The 20,943-nt window shown below is 47.9% G+C and overlaps 2 protein-coding genes across 2 annotated transcripts in view; both read left to right on the forward strand.

The window, feature by feature from the left end:
* LOC147718467 (cysteine-rich hydrophobic domain-containing protein 1-like) overlaps positions 1–20,943 on the forward strand; it is a 293,993-nt gene that overhangs the window by 179,221 nt on the left and 93,829 nt on the right. The gene's annotated exons all lie outside the window — the stretch shown is intronic.
* Positions 3,514–7,166, forward strand: LOC147718468 (uncharacterized). The gene has a single exon (XM_086966728.1). It carries the CDS (start codon positions 5,091–5,093, stop codon positions 7,080–7,082), a length of 1,992 nt encoding a protein of 663 aa, XP_086822854.1. The 5' UTR covers positions 3,514–5,090; the 3' UTR covers positions 7,083–7,166.

Here is a 20,943-nt window from a genome sequence, read left to right on the forward strand (position 1 = left end):
CACGGTGCCGTCTTCATGGACACCGCGCTATGCAATGCAATAGGTGTTGCTTTTGGTATTGTAAATTACAATGCCTTTGAATTTTTTTAAAGGCATTACCATTTACAATGTTAATAGCTCAAAATAATGTCATTGCGAGACCTATTGCATTGTAAATGCTTGTTGTAGACACTGCTAGGATTTCTGCACTTTTGGAGGGAACAGACAATTCACTACCCACTGATAAGGAAACTTAAAAGATTTTTTGTGGCAGAAAAATGATTAGCTGTTGTATTTGCTACAACGTGGTGTTTAAGCTAACACCACATGGTTGTTGACTAAGAATGACAAGAGTCCGTGGAGCATATAGAGTACCTAATGAGCATCTTTCATAAACATACAAGAAGCAGGTGAACAAGGTCGTAGAAGACGGTGCAAGCATTAGGTGTGGCTTAGATGCAGTAGAAAGAGCCTAAAGGCAGGTTAATATTGGCAGCCTGCTCCACAGAGAATTTCACCCAGAATTTCAGCAGGACCCAATTGAACAATCCCTCTTTGGCCCTCAAGTCAACAGAAAAAAAAGAAACCAAAACGTCAAAAGCTATCGGTATCCTTCAACACCCACAGCAGTAACCAGGTTCCAGTGAATGCAAACACCTATTGCAGCCAAAGTGAGAAATACTGGAATCAGACCTGCTTACTCTCCACAACAGTCCTTTCTGGACTCAGCAAATTAGCCAAGGAGAGCATGCTAAGGGAACATTTTATGGCAACTGGAGGATCAAGGAATGAATGAATCAGGAAATAGCACCTCTGTCAACAAGCATTGACCTTCCTCGCATTCCTTGATTGTCCTCTGGCTGTTGGGGGAGGTTGGTGTTACACAACCAACCAGGAAGGATATAACCTCAGATAAGTGGGTGGTGTTTACTTTCAGTGTAAAGTTCCAGCTACAAATTTCATACTATTGTTCCAAATTTGCCAACCCACGCGACACAAACTATTACTGGTAAAGGTGCAGGCGCTTCTACAAACAAGTGCTGGCAATGCCAATAGCTCTCTTCTATGTGAGAGCTATTGGCTTTGCCAGTATCTTTTAGCCATGTGTGGGTGCTGTGCAGCATGGCTAAAAGTAATTTTTTTAAAGAGAAGTATAAAAGTCGTAAATAAAGCGCTAAGATGTAGGAAGCTAAAAAAAAGCAATATGATGCGTAATGCGCTGGCCAAGACATAGCGCTTTTAAGGTCTCGCCTGACCCAGCGCATTCGCTGATCTGGCGAGACTTTTAGTAAGGGCTTAAAAAAATGCTACCATGGCCGGCCTGCGTGCACATACGCGGCCGCGCGCTTATGAGCAGAGGCGCCATATGGCTTTCCTCGTCATGCTCATTAAGCGAATGGCTGGCCGCCCTTGATCACGATCACTTTAACTTTAGCGGGCGCGCAGCTTGAATGGACACCTTCCTCATTATTTTCGCAACTGCGTCACTTTCAGAAATTGCACCTGCTTCAACATTAGTCAATGGGAATAATAGAGTCCCCCATTTATTTTTCAGAATCTCCCGTTCTCCAATATCATGTCAAAATGTTGACATGTATGGTTTTAAGAATGTACATGCTTGTAGGACTGCACCAATCCACTGATATGCGCAGCTAGATGTTTGCAGCGACACTCTTCAAAGTTGCTGCTGTTGACACATGACATCAGCTATATATTCCACAGTTCTCTCGTAGAGAGAATTTGACTCTGTGTTTCCGGTCCCTCCCTTGCCCTCTCACCTCCCCTCACCTCTCCCCTCCCCTCTCCCCTCCCCTCACCTCCCATCGGTCTGCCTTTTACTCCTCCTCCCCTCTAAGCATGACTTCATCACAACAAGCGCTCTTTTCCAGGGATTGCATCACCCCAGGACTATGTGAACTTCAGCCTGATACAGCGGACCTCCTGCTGTATGGGAGAGCTGCCCTTTGGCCCTGGGCACCTGTGGAGTTATACTACGGACTGCAGACTGGAGCTGCGGGGTCCCCTTGGCTAGTGAGAGATGCGCGTGGGATATTACGTGATCTACCCAGATGGCATGAGAACCTAAAGCAGAGTCTGCTGGAGGCCAACAGAATTGCCTTGTATTGCACCCTTTGAGTGCAAGGAGCGAGCCCACCAAGCTGATTCCCTGAAAAAAAATCGATCTTTCCGTTTCAAAGTTTTTATTTAATTTTGTATTTATTTAGTGCATTTTTATAAAGCGTAGACATTACCCAAAGGTGTCAGAGCGCTGTAAAGTGGTGCTTTTGAGTGCTGCATTAGAAGTACAGGAAACTTCCATGCTTGAGTTGCGCAGAAATTATGCGCATTACGGGAACAATACAAAACAGTCATGGGAACACCAGTGTAAAGTTATTTCACGCTCAGTGCATGCCCATCACAGGCATCAGCAGCTAAGGGACGATGCACAAAACAGGTCCCACACGGGCCCCAGCAGTTAGTGCTTCCTTTAAGCAGGCAAGAATGCCGCTGAGGCAGTAACATTCCCTCCACAGGAGTCTCTCAGTAATTTGGTGCAACTCTGCATCTAAGCGGGAGAGTAATTACTTCTGGTAATAACAGGCCCAGCAAAACACAAGGCTATCTGCGGAGAGCCATCCTCGTCAAGAGCGCGTGCACACAGCCGCAGGCGATTGCACAACCAGTACCCAACAGGCAGCGTGCAGGCTGCGACGCTGGTAAATATAGATGCCTCCAGAGACCTCAGCGTACAGGCCCACGCAGGTTCCCCGCCACACTGGAGGGCATTGAGTCTTTTGTGCAGTTGTTACTCCGCCATCTTGTGTGTGCAGCCATTCTCAGCGTTAAGGCTCATGCTCTGTGTGTAACCCGCCATGGTTCAGATGTATGTTTGTGATCAAGCCGCTAGAAACCTGTGTGCACCACTATACAAATGCAAGCTACCTCCTGAGATCACCTATGCCTCACTACAGATATTTCCCTGCAGCCACCCCCTAGGCTGGATGCTCATTGATTGGAGTGACTTATTGACTCCCAAAAAGCCTTGGGTCCATCTTGAGGGGCAGAATCATTTTTCAGTGATCTTATTTGTAGACAGTTAAATACATTTTGTAAATCATTTCATAAACTGCCAGACTTTTCTGTATTATTACTCTTAATTCACCATTCACCATTCGAAGTATCACTCACAAAGCTGTGGATCTATGAAGCAAGAACCATAGTCTTTGGCGTCTGGCTGACAGCCAGCCCGTGTATCTTCTCCTTAACCTGATGTTGCTTATAGCTGTTTTTAGTTTTTTTTTTATTCTACGTCATCTTTTTGTACAGGAGGCCACTGACTACTGCCACCTGGCAACTGAAAACAAAAGCAGCTAAACCCCAGGTGACTACCCACTGATTACATATATAAGCGAGAGTTTCACTGTACTTTTGTCTCCTTGATGATGAATCAGGGATTCCTTACCAAAAATTATCAATAACAGTGTTCTTGAAGGCTTTCAATAATATATTTATTCAAAAAGTTCATGTGTGTTCTTCAACTATATGAAATTAATTTCATTTCAAGTCGATTTATTTGATTGACATCACAGTTATTCTTCCAATGCATTTCGGGCATTGATGTGCCCTTCATCAGTGAACATGTGCTAAAAAGATGAATTAAACAAATATATTCATAATTTATTTACATCCTCCCACAAAAACAAAACATAGAATAAAGTGCCAGTTGCACTACATACATGCTTCCGTTTTTTAACCTTGTGATTGGTGTGCCAGGTTATAGCTGTGTGTCTGAAACGGGTGAGATAAGTGATAAAAAAGCCCGTGAATAAATGGAGAAGTAGTGCACACGATTATACGTGTACTTACATGTACGCAAAGGAGTGTCTAGATACCGTTCGGAAAGCGGTTGCAGATCGCGGTCATCTGACGAAACTAGAACATAAAGGTGTAACGTCAAGATCCAGTCATAAGCGTGTAGAACCTACGAATAGGTTCATATTCATGCACATAAAGTGAACAGACTTACTTATGAGTCTCTTGTTGCTCTTGTTGGTTGCGGTTCGTGTCAGGAGTGCTCTGTGGCTACTTCCTCGATAACGTCGAGGACGCGATACTATTGGCTCTTATGTTCCGATCACGTGATCATGAACAGAGTGGAAAGACTCCGGTTAATGTATGTGTATAAGAGCTTGTGTAGTTTGAATCAATGTCGAAAAAAACCTAAAATCAAAACAACTATAAACGTGTACAATGAAGAAAAGAATCCTAAGGGAGTGTAATAAAATGTATCCCCAAAAAAAGTATCCCAAAAAAAAAAAAATCCAAAAACGAGTGCAATATATTAAAACAGTAGGAACTAGATCAAAGACAATAGCGTCATTACGAAAAATAAACTCAGTCAATATCACAATTTATAAATAGCGGGAAAATTCGATGCGATCATTTAAACCATAAGGTTTACTTGAGTTCATTAAATAAATCCAATTATTCTCCCTTTGGAGTAACAGTTTGTTGTTGTCAGTACCTTCTTTTCTTTCTATTGTTTCCAAAATCAGAAATTGCAATTGCGATACATTGTGGTATTCTTCAGCAAAATAGAGTGCTACCGAAGATTTCAAGTTGTGTGTTCTTATATTTGATTTATGTTCTTTAATCCTTATTTTTATCTTTCTCTCAGTCTTCCCAATATATACTTTGCCACACGGGCATTTCAGCATATAAATTACGTTTGATGTATCGCAAGTGGCATTGACTCTTAGTTTAATCGGGTGTCCCTTCATAGGATGAGTTATGGTGTTACCTTTGATTATGTTGTTGCAGTTGCCACAATGTAGACAAGGCCTGGTTCCTCTATATGTGGTGAATGTCTCGGTTTGTGTTTTCAACAATTCACCCAGATTTTTTCCTCTCGTAAAAGCAAAGATTGGAGGTTTATCAAAAATGGCATTGAAGTCAGGTTCTGCCTTCAAAATTCCCTAGTGTTTTTGATGATGTTTTAAATTTCATACTAGATGTAGAAAATTTCGACACCATGGTCGTTCTTGCCTCATTGGTTCTTGTGCGAGCCTTTAATAAATAGTTTCTCTTCGTGCTGTTCACCTTCTGTTGGGATGTACAAGACTCTGTTTAAATTCTGCAAAAACTGCCTCCACAAGTTCGCGCAGAAGGACCAACATCCGGTCTGCAACCTCTGCCTGCCTGTCGACCACGAGAGCAGAGACTGCAACGCCTGCTCCGTCTTCAAGCCGAAGACACTCCGAGTTCGAGAGAAGCAGAGGATAGCTCATCGCACGATGCAGGGCAAGGGCCAGGCCCCGACGCTTTACGAACTGGGCCTCTCCACCGATGACGAGGACAACATCGCCGAAAGTCCAGAAGACTTCACGGTCGCAGAGACCGATAAGAAAACGCCTGATAAGGTAGGAGAGTCTACGACCCCGAAAACCCTCTCAGGGCCTCGAAAACCAGAGGCGGACCCTCGAAAGTCAGAGTCCAAAGCCTCGAAAGGAGCACTGGCGCCGAAAAGTTCGACGGCCGAAGCTGCATCCTCTGAAAAAGAGCCCAGCGGATCCTTCGACAAGGACTCCCGGAGGCAGAAGACCGGCGAAAAGCAGAGGACGTCGAAGCAAGCCCCCGAAAAAGGGTCTTCGACTTCGAAGGAAAAGGAGCAGAAGAATGCTTCGACGACGACGCCGCCAAAAAGAGCAGCCGAAACGCTCGACGACAAACAGGCCGCAGAGATGCTGAGAAAGAAAAGAAGGCTCGAGGCCGAGATGGAGAACATCCTCCAGAGAAAGAAAGACTTCGATGACAAAATGAAAAGTTACAAGATCCCCTCGAGGCCGGCAACGTCCGTCGCGGAGGTGGTACAACAGGAGGAGTTCGACGTCGAAGATCCGCTAAAAACTCCGGAGCTCTCGGAGCACGAAGAGGAAGAGGACCTCTATTATAATGAAGAGGATTACGGGGACCAGCAGTCAAGCTACGGCTCGGGTTCCTCGACTGCCCAGGACCAGGAATGGCAGGACATCGAGGCCGAAAACCCGGAGGAGGCGGTGGAGACATATCCGTCGAGGCCTTCGCCACCGGACGACATCGGGGCATACAACGAGGTCGTCAGGAAGGCAGCAGCAGCTTATGGGGTGAAGCTAGAGGAGGAAAAGCCAAAAGCAGATTTCCTTCTAGAAACATTGCTCCCCACACAGACAAGAAGCCAATTCCTCTCCATGCTGAAAAGCATCACAGACCAGGGGAAGGAAGCCTTCAAGGACCCGGCTACATGTAGATCAGTAACGCCGAGGACAGAAAAGAAATACAAATTCTCCTCACAGGACCCAGCTTATATCAAGGGGTCCGTCACAGCTGACTCTATTATCGCTGCAACGGCCAGAAGAAGGGCCAACGTCCCAACAACATCAGGCCCTCCACCTGACAAGGAAAGCAGGAGGATGGACCTAACTGGCAGGAAAATAGAGAGAAACGCCGCAACGCACTGGCGGATGGCGAACTCGAACGCCCTCCTAAACAGACATCAGTACCAACATTGGGATGAGATGGGGCAATTGCTCAAGCACCTCCCGGAACAATACCGTGAGAGGGCATCACACCTTGTGGAAGAGGGGAAAAGCATTGCTAACTCGTGCCTGAAGACAGCCTTGGATGGGGCTGAAACATCCAGCAGACTGATGGCTATAGGCATCACAGAGAGAAGGCAAGCCTGGCTCAGGATCTCAGGCTTCAAAGCTGAGGTTCAGAACAACATCCTGAACACACCCTTCAATGGTGAAACACTGTTCGGAGCCCCAGTTGATGAGAAGCTCACACAACTGAAGAAGGACAATGAGACGGCAAGGTCCATGGGGGCCCTGCAATTCAGGGGGATGAGAAGGGGCACTCCTATGCGGAGGCCAAACGGCAGAGGTGGAAGCCAGCGAGGAGATTCTCACCAGACGTTCCACCAGGGACAACAGAGTGACAGCCAAGGTCACCAGGGCCAACAGAGACAAAACTGGAACTACCAGAACAGGGGCCAGTCCTTTCGTTCAAGAGGAAATGGACGAAGACAAAGAAGAAGAGGCGGTGAACAACCCCCCTCTAAGTGACTGCTCACAAGAAAAGGTGCTCACCCACCCGAACCCTCCGCGGGAAGAGCACGGAGAAACAAAGAGGAGAGGGATACACGGACAGGACACAAAAGATCATGTAACTCCAGTAGGAGGCAGGCTAAGATTTTTTCTCCAGGAGTGGAGGAAAATCACCACAGACAAGTGGATACTGAACATCATGCAGTTCGGATACTGCATAGAGCTGCTAAAGAATCCACCAAACAGAAAGCCAAAGAGAAGAGAGCACTCTGGAACAGAGCTACAACTGCTCCAAAAGGAGGCTCAAGAACTCCTCCTCAAAGAGGCCATCAAAACAGTCCCCCTGCGCCTTGGGTTAGGGCGATTGCGGACTTTTTCACCTCTAAGATCCAACGGATCAAGGACTCCTTCCCTGTGCTGGAGCCTGAGATGCCCGATCGGGCGGAGAATGCCGCTGTTACCCTGCCTAATGCAGGTGTGGCCCTGGCAGCCTTTCCTCCTCTCTCGATGACCGCTTCATTTGACCTGATGGCTGGGCTTAAATCAGGTTCCCCTCGGGATGCCTGCCCCGCAAAATTTCTGGCTAAAATGGCAGCTGTCATTAATCCACTTGTGAACCCCTTGCTGAACTGTTCTCTTGCACAGGGTGTGGTTCCCCAGTCCTGGAAGCAGGCAATGATTATTCCCCTGCTTAAAAAACTTGGTCTGGATGTGGAGGTGTTGGCGAATTATAGACCTATCTCGCTCCTGCCGGCTTTTGCGAAGGTCATTGAAAAGCATGTGCATAAGGTGCTTGCCGATTACTTGGAGTCCCACGACCTACTGCACCCCACCCAGTCGGGTTTCCGCGCCAATCTTAGCACCGAAACAGCGCTCCTGGAAGTCTCGGAGGCGATAAAGGAGGTGCTGGATTCGGGTGGGAGAGCGATGCTGGTGATGTTAGATCTGTCGGCGGCCTTTGACACCGTCCCCCATGAGGGTCTTCTTGCAAGACTCTCTGAGATTGGTCTCCGGGGGACGGTGCTCCAGTGGTTTCGATCATTTCTGGCAGGCCGTCGACAAACGGTCTGGGCTTCTGCTTGCTCCGCCGAGATGTCGCCATTGGGTGTCGGAGTTCCTCAGGGCTCAGTACTGAGCCCAACTCTATTTAACATCTTCATGACCCCTCTGGCGGCACTGGCGGAGTCTTTCGGGGCTCAGATCGTTTCCTACGCCGATGACACCCAGCTCCTCTTCACCTGTGAGAGGGGTGCGGACTTCGATGGAGGTAGGATCCAGGGTTGCCTTGAGGCTGTGTTTCAGTGGTTCCAACATAACAGCCTCAAGTGCAACTCGGATAAATCCGAGGTCCTCTTTTTTGGGTGCAGTTCGGACCCGGACTGGAAAGTGTGGTGGCCTGAGAACATGTTTCCACCAGCAAGTTCGTCCCAGGTGGCTAAAAACCTTGGGATCAAGATCGACAATGGCCTCACACTACGCTCACAGGTAATCGGTCTCACTGGCACCTGCTTTGGCCTGCTCCGGATGCTACGCAAGTTTCTTCCCCTGTTATCGGAGGAACATAGGAAGATCACGGTGCAGGCGATTATAGGCTCGAGAATTGACTATTCCAACGTCCTCTATCTCGGCCTGCCAGAATACCTGCTCCAACGGTTACAGGTTGTCCAGAACTCGGCAGCACGGGCCATCTTTGGACTATCTCGCCGTGCCAGAGCCTCGGGTCTCCTGGAGGCTCTGCACTGGCTTCCTGTCCGGAAGCGGGTAATTTTTAAGACTCTTTCTCTGGCATACAAAGCCTTGCACGCCTCCGGAGCAAAATACCTTCAGAAAAGGCTGACCTTTTACCATCCCACCAGGTCGCGCAGGTCAGAATCCTTGTTTCTTGCTGCGGTTCCTCGTGTGAAGAGAGCTCGCACCGGTGGTCGCTCTTTTAAATTACTTGCGCCTCAGTTGTGGAATAAACTGCCTGTGTCCCTGCGCAGCACTCCTAACCTGTTGGCTTTTAGGAAGGGGCTCAAAACCTGGCTTTTTACCTCTTAGTTTCTGGTCCTATTAGGTTTTCCTTTCTCTTTGTCTTTTATTTCCTTTCCCTGTTGTGTTATGAGATTAGTGTGCAATTCAAAGCGTCGGGACACTCTTTCGAGTAGCCGCACGCTATATAAAACCCCGGTATAACATAACATAACATTCAAAGAACGGAACAAAGGAGTGTACTCAAACTACTTCCTGGTACCGAAAGTGGACGAAAGCCTAAGACCCATCCTGGACTAACGGTTCCTAAACAAATACGTAAAGACCCAAAAATTCAAAATGACGTCCCTGCAAGAAGTCATCCCACAGATAAAGGCCGGGGACTTCTTGTCCACCATAGACCTCAAGGATGCGTACCTGCACATCCCCATGAACAGGCAGCACAAGCACATGCTAAGGTTCGCAGTGAACAACGATCATTACCAGTTTACAACCCTGGCCTTCGGTCTAAAATCCGCACCAAGGGTGTTCACCAAATGCCTCGTGGCAGTAGCCGCGCAGCTGCGAAGGGAGGGGATACACGTGTACCCCTACCTAGACGACTGGCTTGTAAAGGCAAGCTCGTACAGAACATGCAAGGATCATGCACAGCAAGTCACGACAACGCTAACTGGCCTGGGTTTCTCCAGACACTGGGGAAAATGCTCAATGGAACCGGAGCAGGTGAAGATCTTCTTGGGTGCTCAAATCGACACCGTCCAATGCAGAGTGTCACCCAGCGAAAAGAGAACACTCAGCCTACTGAGGGAGAAACGTCACTACCTGAAGGGGCGAGCTCTGACAGTGAGGACAGTGAGCAAGATCTTAGGGATGATGGCGTCGTGCATACACCTGGTCCCCAATGTACGTCTACAGATGAGACCACTCCAAGAGTGGCTACAACAACAATGGTCACAAGCTACAGGAAGTTGGGAGGATCTAGTGGTTGTAACGCACAGGGTGCAGGAAGAAATAAGGTGGTGGACCAAGGAACGGATAACAGTAGGGAAACCTCTAACACCACCGGACCCAACAGTGACCATTACCACAGATGCATCCCAGAAGGAGTGGGGCGCACATATGAACAAGCTCAGAGTGAGAGGTCTGTGGAGCCCTACAGATGCGGTCAGGCACATCAATTACCTAGAGCTGAAAACAGTGTTGCTGGCACTCAAGGCCTTCCAGAGACACCTGTACAGCCAGAAGGTGCTGATACAAACAGACAACACCACAACGATGTTTTACATAAACAAAAAAGGGGGAACTCAATCATTTCCCCTATCAAACTTGGCACAGGAAATCTGGAGATGGGCAATACCACTCAAAATAGACCTGCTAGCCATACACCTGCCAGGGAAGGACAATGTAGAAGGGGACTGGCTCAGCAGGCAGACTTCAGCATCCCACGAGTGGGAACTCAATGTGCAGGAGACGGAGAAACTATTCAGGAGATGGGGCACTCCGACAATAGACCTATTTGCAACACGCCGGAATGCAAAATGCCAATACTTTGCATCCAGGCAACCAGAAGCACAATCACAGGGGAATGCCTTATGGATAAGCTGGGCAAAGACATTTGCCTACGCGTTTCCCCCGATACCGTTGAGCCCCAGGGTTCTGAACAAATGCATGACAAGCAACATGACCCTGATCCTGGTGGCACCACAATGGGCCAGGCAGACCTGGTACTCTCAGATAATGGAGATGGCGCAGGGGCCTCCCCACAAGTTCCCAAAAAGAAGAGACATACTGTCCATGGAAAACGGAGAAGTGCTACACCCAGAGCCGGAGAGCCTCAACCTCTCAGCCTGGCTCCTGAGGACTTAGAGTTCGCACATCTAAAACTACCAGAGAGCACCCTGAGAGTGCTGCGCGAGGCAAGAAGGCCCAGCACACGCAAATGCTTTGGGGAAAATGGGAAAGATTCACTCAATGGTGTCGCAAGAAAAAACTACACAGAAAAATGACAAGGGAATCTACGGTGCTGAGGTACCTCACGCACCTAATAAAGGCAAAACTAAGCTAGTCTTCGCTAAGGGTACACCTGGCAGCGATTGTGGCATACACAAGAGGAGAAACAGGGAGAAGTTTCTTCACATCCCAGGTCGTGAAAAGATTCTTGGAAGGGGCTAAAAGAATAGCGCCACCGAAAAGAATGCCACCACCGGCTTGGTACCTGAATGTAGTACTGACAGAACTCATGAAAGCACCTTTCGAACCGATGCACAAAGCATCACTGCAAATGCTGACTATGAAAACTGCCTTTCTGGTAGCAATCACATCACTACGGAGAGTGAGCGAACTGCAGGCTCTAACACTACAGGAACCCTACATTCAGATACACAGTGACAGGGTCGTAATGAGAACGGACCCACACTTCATGCCGAAGGTGGTGTCGAGATTTCACATGAATCAAAGTATTCAGATCCCTAGCTTCTTCCAAAACCCCACTACAAGCGCTGAGAGAGCACTCCACTCTCTAGACGCAAGGAGGGCAGTGATGCACTACATGGAAAGGACGAAAGGGCACAGGAAGACAAAACAGTTCTTCGTATCCTTTGCAAACAGTTACATGGGTAAACCAGTGACGAAAAACACCATAGCTCGATGGATCGCACAAAGTATTCAGTTCTGCCACAAGCAAGCGGGCCAGGAGCTAACAGGAGGGGCACAGGCCCACTCAACCAGGAAGAAAGGAGCAACAATTGCCTTTCTTGGCAACACACCAATTCAGGACATATGCTTGGCGGCAACATGGGCTTCAGTGCACACGTTCACTAAGCACTATTGCGTGGATGTTCAAATGAACAAGGAAGCACAAGTAGGACAGAAGGTGCTTCAACATATTTTCAACAACCAACGCTCATCTTCCACCCATCTATGCACAGCATAGTGAATCCAGAAAGATTCACGCTGCAAAACGAATAGTTTCTTACCTGTCGGTGTAGTTTTGCAGCTTGAAGATCTTTCTGGATTCACTAGCGAACCCACCCGCCTCCGCCAGAAAGATGAGGCTGGAAAAGAAGGTGGAAATGCATAGAAAAAGAAAGAAAGTTGAAGCCTACAAGATACGTGAAAAGAATTACGTAAAAAAAAAAAAGGATTAACAAACATAGCCATGGATTCACTACAAACACGGAAAAGAAAAGAGACAGAAAAAAGAATCCGAAGATGGCGCCCAAGGGTGGTAGCTTCCGCCAGAAGCATGCCGACGTCACCGAAGGCACACCAAATGGTGGGACGTCGACGCCCACCTGGGCTTAAAAAAAAAAAAAAGTGAGAAAAAAGACTACGATTCCGGACCCAACCACCAGATTGCGGAATATGCACAGCATAGTGAATCCAGAAAGATCTTCAAGCTGCAAAACTACACCGACAGGTAAGAAACTATTCGTTTCATTACATGACAGGCGTCCTAGACAAGAGACATCACCCAGGGAGCACCCGTAATGGTATGAAACTTTTGAACTCTACCGAACATTAGGCTGTGCACCAGTCTCATCTTCTTTTCAACTTCAAAATGACAACACAGGCTTGTGGCACATGAGGGTCTGTATGGTGTGTGAATAGCAGCATGACTGCTGCTGCCTGTGAGAGGTTGACCCGTGGCATTATTAGAGTTTTGTACAAAACCTGAACTGCAGTTTGAACCAGTGGTCCACCTGATGTCTGTAAAAGCTGCTCCCTTGGGATATGAGGGGCCTGCACAGTATGTGAACTGCTGCCTTATGCTCCGGGCCTCAAGCTGTCAGTGGGAGAGGCATCCCTGAGCCTGCGATATGTCATATGTGGGCCGGTTTCTCCCCAGTCAGTCTGCTTTCCTGTCTGCCCATCTGCGCTGTATATGTGTTGCAATCTGTATGTATTTGCCAGTTCGTAGAGTATGTGTTTGTACACATCTACACACTTGTAGACCAGTCTGCACAGCAGTTCTGCTGGTTTGTACATGCAGGCCCCAGTCTGTTTAGTAGAAGTGCCATACTGTGTTAATTGCGTCAACTTCAGCTTTATAACGAAATCAGATGGAATATCGCACCCCAGCATTGGCATAGCCAATAGGTCTCGCTTTTGGGACCTTATAAGTATTTTGTTATGCAGCACAATAGCCTTGGTGCAACAACATCAACTGTTGCATGGGTAAACACTTATAAGGTCCCAGAAGTGAGGCCTATTGGCTATGCCAATGCTTGTTTTTATGGTGGGTGGGACAAAACAGACAACGGTTGGTAGGGTTGGGAAGGATGAGACAACAAGGGCAATGGCAGAGGAGGGAGGAAAGGGAAGGGAAGAGGTAACAGACAATGGAGGGTTGAAGGGAAGAGGCAAAACAGACACTGACAATGGGGGAGTGGGAGGGAAGAGGCAACACTGACAACTAGCAGCAGCATGAACAATGTGAGGGTGGGGCTGGGAGGAAATAGCAACATGGACAACGGGAGGGTGGGAGGGTGGGAGGTGGGAGGGAAGAAGCAATATGACAGGAAAAGAAGTAAAAAAAAAAGGAACAGGATGGGAAGAAGAAAAATAGTACCTCAATTACAGCAGCAGGAGGATTCTAATCAAGCTGAAGAAATCAGCACTTGGTCTATGCTCCAGACGAAAGAAGAGAAAGTGAAGCCGGCATACACTGCTTATTTTGAAGGCAGGCACAGAAAACAATATGTTGTGTAAGTGAAAGCGCATGCACTGTTGCTGCTAAGACCTTAAAGGGCTATCGAAATAGGGCCATATCATCGACGAGGAGGAGTGAACTCTGTCCTTTCTAGCCCCCAAAAACGACAAGACATTGCAACTAATATTGGATTTGAGAGCGCTAAACCACTCTATAATCTCTGGACATGCTAGGCTGGTGACCCTACAAGACTCCATCTCGCATCTAATGAAGGCGGACTATATGACAACTTTTGATCTAAAAAGCGCATACTACCACATCCCTATCCACCAGGTTAGTTCTGCAACTGAAAGCTTAATTTAGCAACAGCAATAGCATTTTTAAAGGCTGCTTTTACCAAACATCGCCTCCTCTAAAAGTGAAAATGATAATGAAACTGCTTGAAATGATGATGTTGTGCTTTGCATTAGTACCTAGTGTAAGGCTGCACATATGGCCTTTACAAGAATGTGTAGCCAATCTATGGTTACATATGACTGTGAAAAAGGAAGATTGAGTGTTGGTCAGGTCCACTGTTCAGCTGTAGCTACAGTGGTGGAACAATAAGACGTTATTAAAGGGTAGTTTGTCTCTAAACCTAACCCCTCTCCCTCCTCCAGGCGCAGGTGATTGTCACCACGGTTACCTCCCTCACAGGTTGGGGATCCCAAACAGACAATCTGAATATTTAAGGGCATTGGTTCTTTCAAGTGCAGACTGCATACATCAGTGTTGGAGCTCAGGGCCATATAACTGGCCCTTCAAGCTTTTCCTACATTGATTCAAGGACAAGTGTCCTAATGTGTTATCTACAGAAACAGTTGGTAACACTCTCCCCAACTTTCAAAGTTGGCTGAAGAAATTTGACATTGGGCACTACGTCATTAGTAATCCTATTAGCAGAACCCCTACGAGGGGTGGACAACCACTTTGCCGATCTTAGCAGAACACATCAGAAGACTCACTTCCACATCCTCAAGAGATACTTTCCATGATGGGAGTATATGCTACACACAAGAAAGCAAATAGCCTAAATTTCATCTCCAAGTAACCACATCTACCATACCTGAAGAATGCATTTCTGACCGGCTGGTTAGGGATATTTGCTTACGCTTTCCCCTGCACTACCACTCATTCCTTTCGGAGGATGGAAAAAACATCGTGCTCCATTGATGCTGATCCAGCATAGCAACAACTAAGGGGCTCTTTGCTACTTGAGATGTACATTCACGGGATTCTGATTCGGCGTCTTGAGGAGGTGGGCGTTTCTGGCTCCGCCTTGCACTGGTTTCGATCCTTCCTTACGGATAGGTCATTCCAGGTGGCGATCCCGCCCGGTAAGTCGTCATCCTACCCGTTAGACCAGGGAGTCCCACAGGGGTCATCACTGAGTCCCACCCTTTTCAATCTGTATGTGAGACCGTTGGCTGCGGGCATCAAGCGGTGGGGCCTGACCATGGTCTCTTACGCAGATGACACGCAGCTGGCGGTCACACTGAGTGGGGACTCAGACCTGGAGGCTCCCAGGTTCTGTGATGGTCTGCGGGAAGTGGCTAACTGGATGAATTCCAACTGTCTCCAGTTAAACACCAAGAAGACGGAGATTATGGTGGTTGGTAAACAGGTGGCTTTGTGGGGTGACAAATGGTGGCCTTCGGAGTTGGGTGTGACTCCCCTCCCAGCGGCAGAGATAAAAAACCTGGGGGTGTGGCTTGATCCTTCTCTGAGTTTCATCTGTCATACCAAGAAGGTGGCGGCTTCTTGCTATGGCATCTTCAGAGGACTTCGACCCATCCTCAAATTCTTTGATGCACCCACAAGACAGCTGGTGGTCCAAGCATCAGTGCTGTCCAGGCTGGACTATGCCAGCTCCCTACTGGCGGGGGTTAACCAGTCAGAATTTGTGCGGCTCCAGCGGGTTCAAAACGCTGCGGCCCGACTGGTGACAGGTCTGCCTAGGCGGTGCTCGGTGTCCAATGCCCTGCGCTCTCTCCACTGGCTCCCTGTGCAGCAGAGGATTAGATTCAAGGTTCTCTGCCTTGCATTTAAAATCCTCAAGGGTACTTCCCCACAAATCTTGGAGAAACTGCTGATCCCCTATGTCCCCTCTCGCACTCTTAGATCGCTAGGCCAGAACTTAGCAGTGGTCCCGCGTTTTAAGTTGAGCAGAATTGGTGGCCGCTCCTTTCGAGTCCTGGCAGCGAGCTGGTGAAATTCTCTTCCTCCACAAATCCGGGCCATCAATGAGCTCCTTCAGTTTAGACGGGCTATCAAGACCTTTTTATTTGTTTAGCTCATCTGTTGTGTCTCTTCTCCTTTCTGCCCGCTTTTAATGCTGTGTTGTGTTTACCTTCTCAAAGCGCCAGGACGCCCCTTTGCTGGGGCAGCTGTGCGCGGTACAAATAAAAATAACATAACATAACATAACATTCATTATTATTATTATTATGCAACTTGTAATGAGAGTGACTGTTCCCTGAAAAGGTGTACTGGCGATAAGCCCTGAAATACACTAGCAGAAACTGAGCAGTCATCTGGAAAATAGACACAAAAGGGGAGCCTAATGAGATTAAAGTCCGGTCTTAAGCACTTTCCTGAAAGTCAGGATTTTACAGATAGAACAAATAGAGAGAGGCAGTTTGTTTCTGAGTTGGAAAGCTTGTGCAATGACGGCTTGCTCGCCAGTTTGTTTTTTTAAATTGAGGAATGTTGGCGTAGAAGAGCGAAGAGTTTTTCAAGGGAGGTAGAGTTTAAACATTTGCCGAAGAAAAAGACGGCCAACCTAGTTTATGGCCTTGTGAGATATTCTTAGGGACTTAAAAAGTATTCTCTCAGTTCTAGTCAACCAATGCAAGGAGTCATGACCATCTGCAAACGAAGAATGGCTTGGTAGAGGCAGCGCTAGTTTAGCAGCTGCTGACTGAATACAAGAAAGGTAGTTTAGTAAACAGTCCTGAGCCCCAGAAACATCACGTTCCAGTAGTCCAATCTGCTAAGAATTGCAGACTGAATTACCCAAGGGCCATCATTTTCACGAGGATCTTCATAAGGAAGAACCAGGATGCTGACAGTTTGACATGATTGGAACTTGTATGATTGTTTTCCATAAGAACTCCCAGATTGTGTACCGTAGAAGAATGTAAAGGGTCGGTATTGTCTTCAAATGGCCAAAAGTCATCTGGTTAGGGACACATGGGGTTGTCTTTTGACCACCATAGTATTTCAGTCTTGTCACAGTTGAATTTAAAAAAAGTTTTGGCCAAGCAATGTAGCTATTTTGCACATGCAATTATGAAAAGGCGCTAATGGTTGATGAAATGGGTTAAGGGACCAAAATAATCAACTGGGTATCGCCAGCGTAAATTATGAACTGTATGCCATGTGACCTGATCAGAAGAGTCAGTTTTACTTACATGTTGAACAGAGAAGTACTAATGGTAGAACCGCGGTCAGCTCCCTGTCCAACAGCTCTACTCTAAATATTGACTGAAAGGCTGAGAGAAAGGTAGACTGGGACCTATTGTGAAGATAAGATTTGCACCATTTCAATGCATTACCTGTGATCGCCTCCACGTGCCAATTGAAGATGTTCTGGTTAATTGTATCAAAGGCAGTTGAAAGGTCAAGCAGGAAAAGAACCACTGTGTGACCTTTGTTGACCATCAACCTAAGGTCATCAAGAACTGAAGCCAGAGCAGATTCAGTACGATGAGCCGGCCTGAAACGTGATTAAGCCAGTTCCAAGAAGGAATGGTGTTCCAGAAAGTCAGAAGGTAATTTATTGACTTATTTCTCCTTAATTTTAACCAGGATTAGTGGAAGAGAAATTGTATAAAAATTGCTCTAAACAGAAGCGTTGGCCGTTGCTTTAAAAAAAAAAAACGAATTACCATTTTTCTTCCATTCTGAGGGAACATAGTCTGTGGCTAAAGAGCGATTAAACGAATATAGCACTTCACGTCGCATACGTTTACAACTCATGCCATTACAACGCAGTCGTCAAGGATCGAGAAGCGGGCCCAAAGCTATTGAATTAGCCAATCTGTCAAAGGTCTCGGAATCTATTTGGCCAAAAGTCGATTTGGTGTCATAGTTGTTATTACTAATAACAATCCTAGATGGAGCGGAGGCAGTGCATCTTTTAGCAGTGCCAAAGTTGATCAAGAATTGAAATAATTTTCTTGATTTTTGCCTCAAAGAAGTCCGCCTAACTCTTGCGGAGTGAAAAATTGTTTGAGATGTGCAAGAAGAATTGTTCAGTGTCTGGGCAATAGAGAAAATCTTTTTTGTAACATCAGGAAATTTGTCTAGTAGGATACTCTGTTTTAGCCGAGATAATTAGTTTTTTCTATCTTTAAGGCTTGCTTCAATTTCTGTCAGCTCTTAGGATTCGCTGGCTCTTCAAAGTCTTTACTTTTTTTGCTTTTTTTGTTTTAGTTTTTGCATTTGAATTTGAAAGATCTAAGTTTATCATATACCGCAGCGCAAAGGACGTGCCTATGCCAATATTTTTAGGGCTCGACCTCTGCCAATGCGCAAGCATTGCAGATGTCGAACATATTATGGCTTATCCAGACCTTAACTAAAGGGGCGATTTGATGCTGTGCCCGTGAAAAAGCGCGTGCACAGCATCAAAGCCACCAGCCTCCCTCCACAAGCTTACCCCAGCGTGCGCTCTGGCATTTCTCCTCCCCTAATTATTCACTGCCCACGGCCGGCTGGCACATCAAAGGCTGCTGCTCCCCATGCGTCTCGTCACCCTTACTCTCAGCTATTCTTCCCTTCTTGCCTCTCCCCGACCCCCCCCCCCCCATCTCCCCACCACAGCAATGCCGAGGGCTTGTATGCCTTCTCCCAGGCTCGTTTACTTAACGTTCCCTGGCCTGCACACTTAACTTTCCCTAGCTCTGATGCCTAGGACTTCATTCCGCTTTTTTTTTTTTTACAATGCATTTACCAATGCTTGTTTTTTTTAAATTTGCGGCCTTGCATTTCTATCTACCCCTCCTTCCTCTCTCCCTCCCTCCCTCCCTCTCGCTCAGCGCCGAGGCCGAGCCCCTGGCACAGCTTTGCAACAGAGGCCCTCGGCAACAGGGAGAGTCGATTTACACAGGCAGAAATGCAGCCTCTAGACTCTGCAGCCTGGGCCTACATACAAACAGGCAACCATGGACACGAAGAAACGACATAGCAAAAATATATCAATCTAACCATGGAGACTTTATGGCCACCATTTGCACGGCTCCAGGCAAATACCAGATCAGGCCTCTTTTGCTGTTAAACGATTGACAGTTATTACCCAAATCAATTAACTCTTCTTTTGTAGATCACGAAAGCCTTGGCTGCCCCTGCCAGAGCACAATTCCCATACAGAGCAACAACGCCTATGCTCATCTGATCTCTCATTCAGTGAGGTTTTTCTTCGCAGTCTCAAACGGAACTTTGCCATACATGCAGACTCATGCTTGTTAACTTACCCTTATTTGGATGATGTCCGCTTTTCAGTGATTTTCGCCATCCTACAAAGCACCATGCTTCTAAAGACTTCAATATGGGTAACCATTTTTGCAAACCTGCAACACCTTCCTAAAGAGGTTTGAATGTATGTGATGAAATCAACCTCATTCGCAAGTCAACAAAAAGGTTGACATTAATACACAGGTCCCGTGATGCAAATTGAAGAAGAAAAAAAAAACAGCCCTTCATCCCATTCACTCCAGACATCTCCATTCGCACCTCTGCATTATCTTCCTAGAGCACAACCACCAGAGACGAGTTGTTCCCAAATAAAACACAGTGACTGCTACTTGAGGCCCTGAAATTAGAAGTGTGCACAATGCAGTTTCCGGGATCGGATATTAGCACAACTGATTTGATTGAAGTTGTAACACGTAGAACAATGATGAAAATTAAAGCCAGTTCACAAGAGAAGCAACATTCCAGTTTTCACTCGCACAGCCACCACACAGCTCCACCGATGCATCCACCACACAGCTCCACCACACAGCTCCACTGATGCACCCACCACACAGCTCCACCGATGCACCCACCACCCAGCTCCACCGATGCACCCACCACACAGCTCCACCGACACAGCTCCACCGATGCACCCACCACACAGCTCCACCGATGCACACACCACACAGCTCCACCGAGGCACCCACCATACAGCTCCACTGAGGCAACCACCACACAGCTCCACAGATACACCCCCACACAGCTCCACCGAGGCACCCACCACACAGCTCTACAGATGCACCCACCACACAGCTCCACGAAGCACCCACCACACAGCTCCACGAAGCACCCACCACACAGCTCCACAAAGCACCCACCACACAGCTCCACCGATGCACCCACCACACAGCTTCACCGATGCACCCACCACACAGCTCCACCGATGCAGCCACCACACAGCTCCACCGACACAGCTCCACCGATGCACCCACCACACAGCTCCACCGATGCACACACCACACAGCTCCACCCACACAGCTCCACCGATGCACCCACCACACAGCTCCACCGAGGCACCCACCACACAGCTCCACCGAGGCACCCACCACACAGCTCCACCGAGGCACCCACCACACAGCTCCACCGAGGCACCCACCACACAGCTCTACAGATGCACCCACCACACAGCTCCACGAAGCACCCACCACACAGCTCCACGAAGCACCCACCACACAGCTCCACGAAGCACCCACCACACAGCTCCACCGATGCACCCACCACACAGTTCCGCCGATGCACCCACCACACAATTCCGCCGAGGCACACAGCTCCACCGATGCAGCCACCACACAGCTCCACCCACCACCCAGCTCCACAGATGCACCCACCACACAGCTCCACGAAGCACCCACCACACAGCTCCACCGATGCACCCACCACACAGCTCCACAGATGCACCCACCACACAGCTCCACGAAGCACCCACCACACAGCTCCACGAAGCACCCACCACACAGCTCCACAGATGCACCCACCACACAGCTCCACAGATGCGCCCACCACACAGCTCCACAGATGCACCCACCACACAGCTCCACGAAGCACCCACCACACAGCTCAGCCGACGCACCCACCGCACAACTCCGCCGAGGCACACAGCTCCACTGATGCAGCCACCACACAGCTCCACCGATGCACCCACCACCCAGCTCCACCGATGCACCCACCACACAGCTCCACCGACGCACCCACCACACAGCT

This window comes from Lissotriton vulgaris, chromosome 4_1 (genome assembly GCF_964263255.1).
Source record: "Lissotriton vulgaris chromosome 4_1, aLisVul1.2, whole genome shotgun sequence".
Classification (NCBI taxonomy): domain Eukaryota; kingdom Metazoa; phylum Chordata; class Amphibia; order Caudata; family Salamandridae; genus Lissotriton; species Lissotriton vulgaris.

Coding starts and splice junctions, on each gene's coding strand:
- LOC147718468 (XM_086966728.1), top strand. CDS start 5,091: ATGTACAAGACTCTGTTTAAATTCTGCAAAAACTGCCTCCACAAGTTC.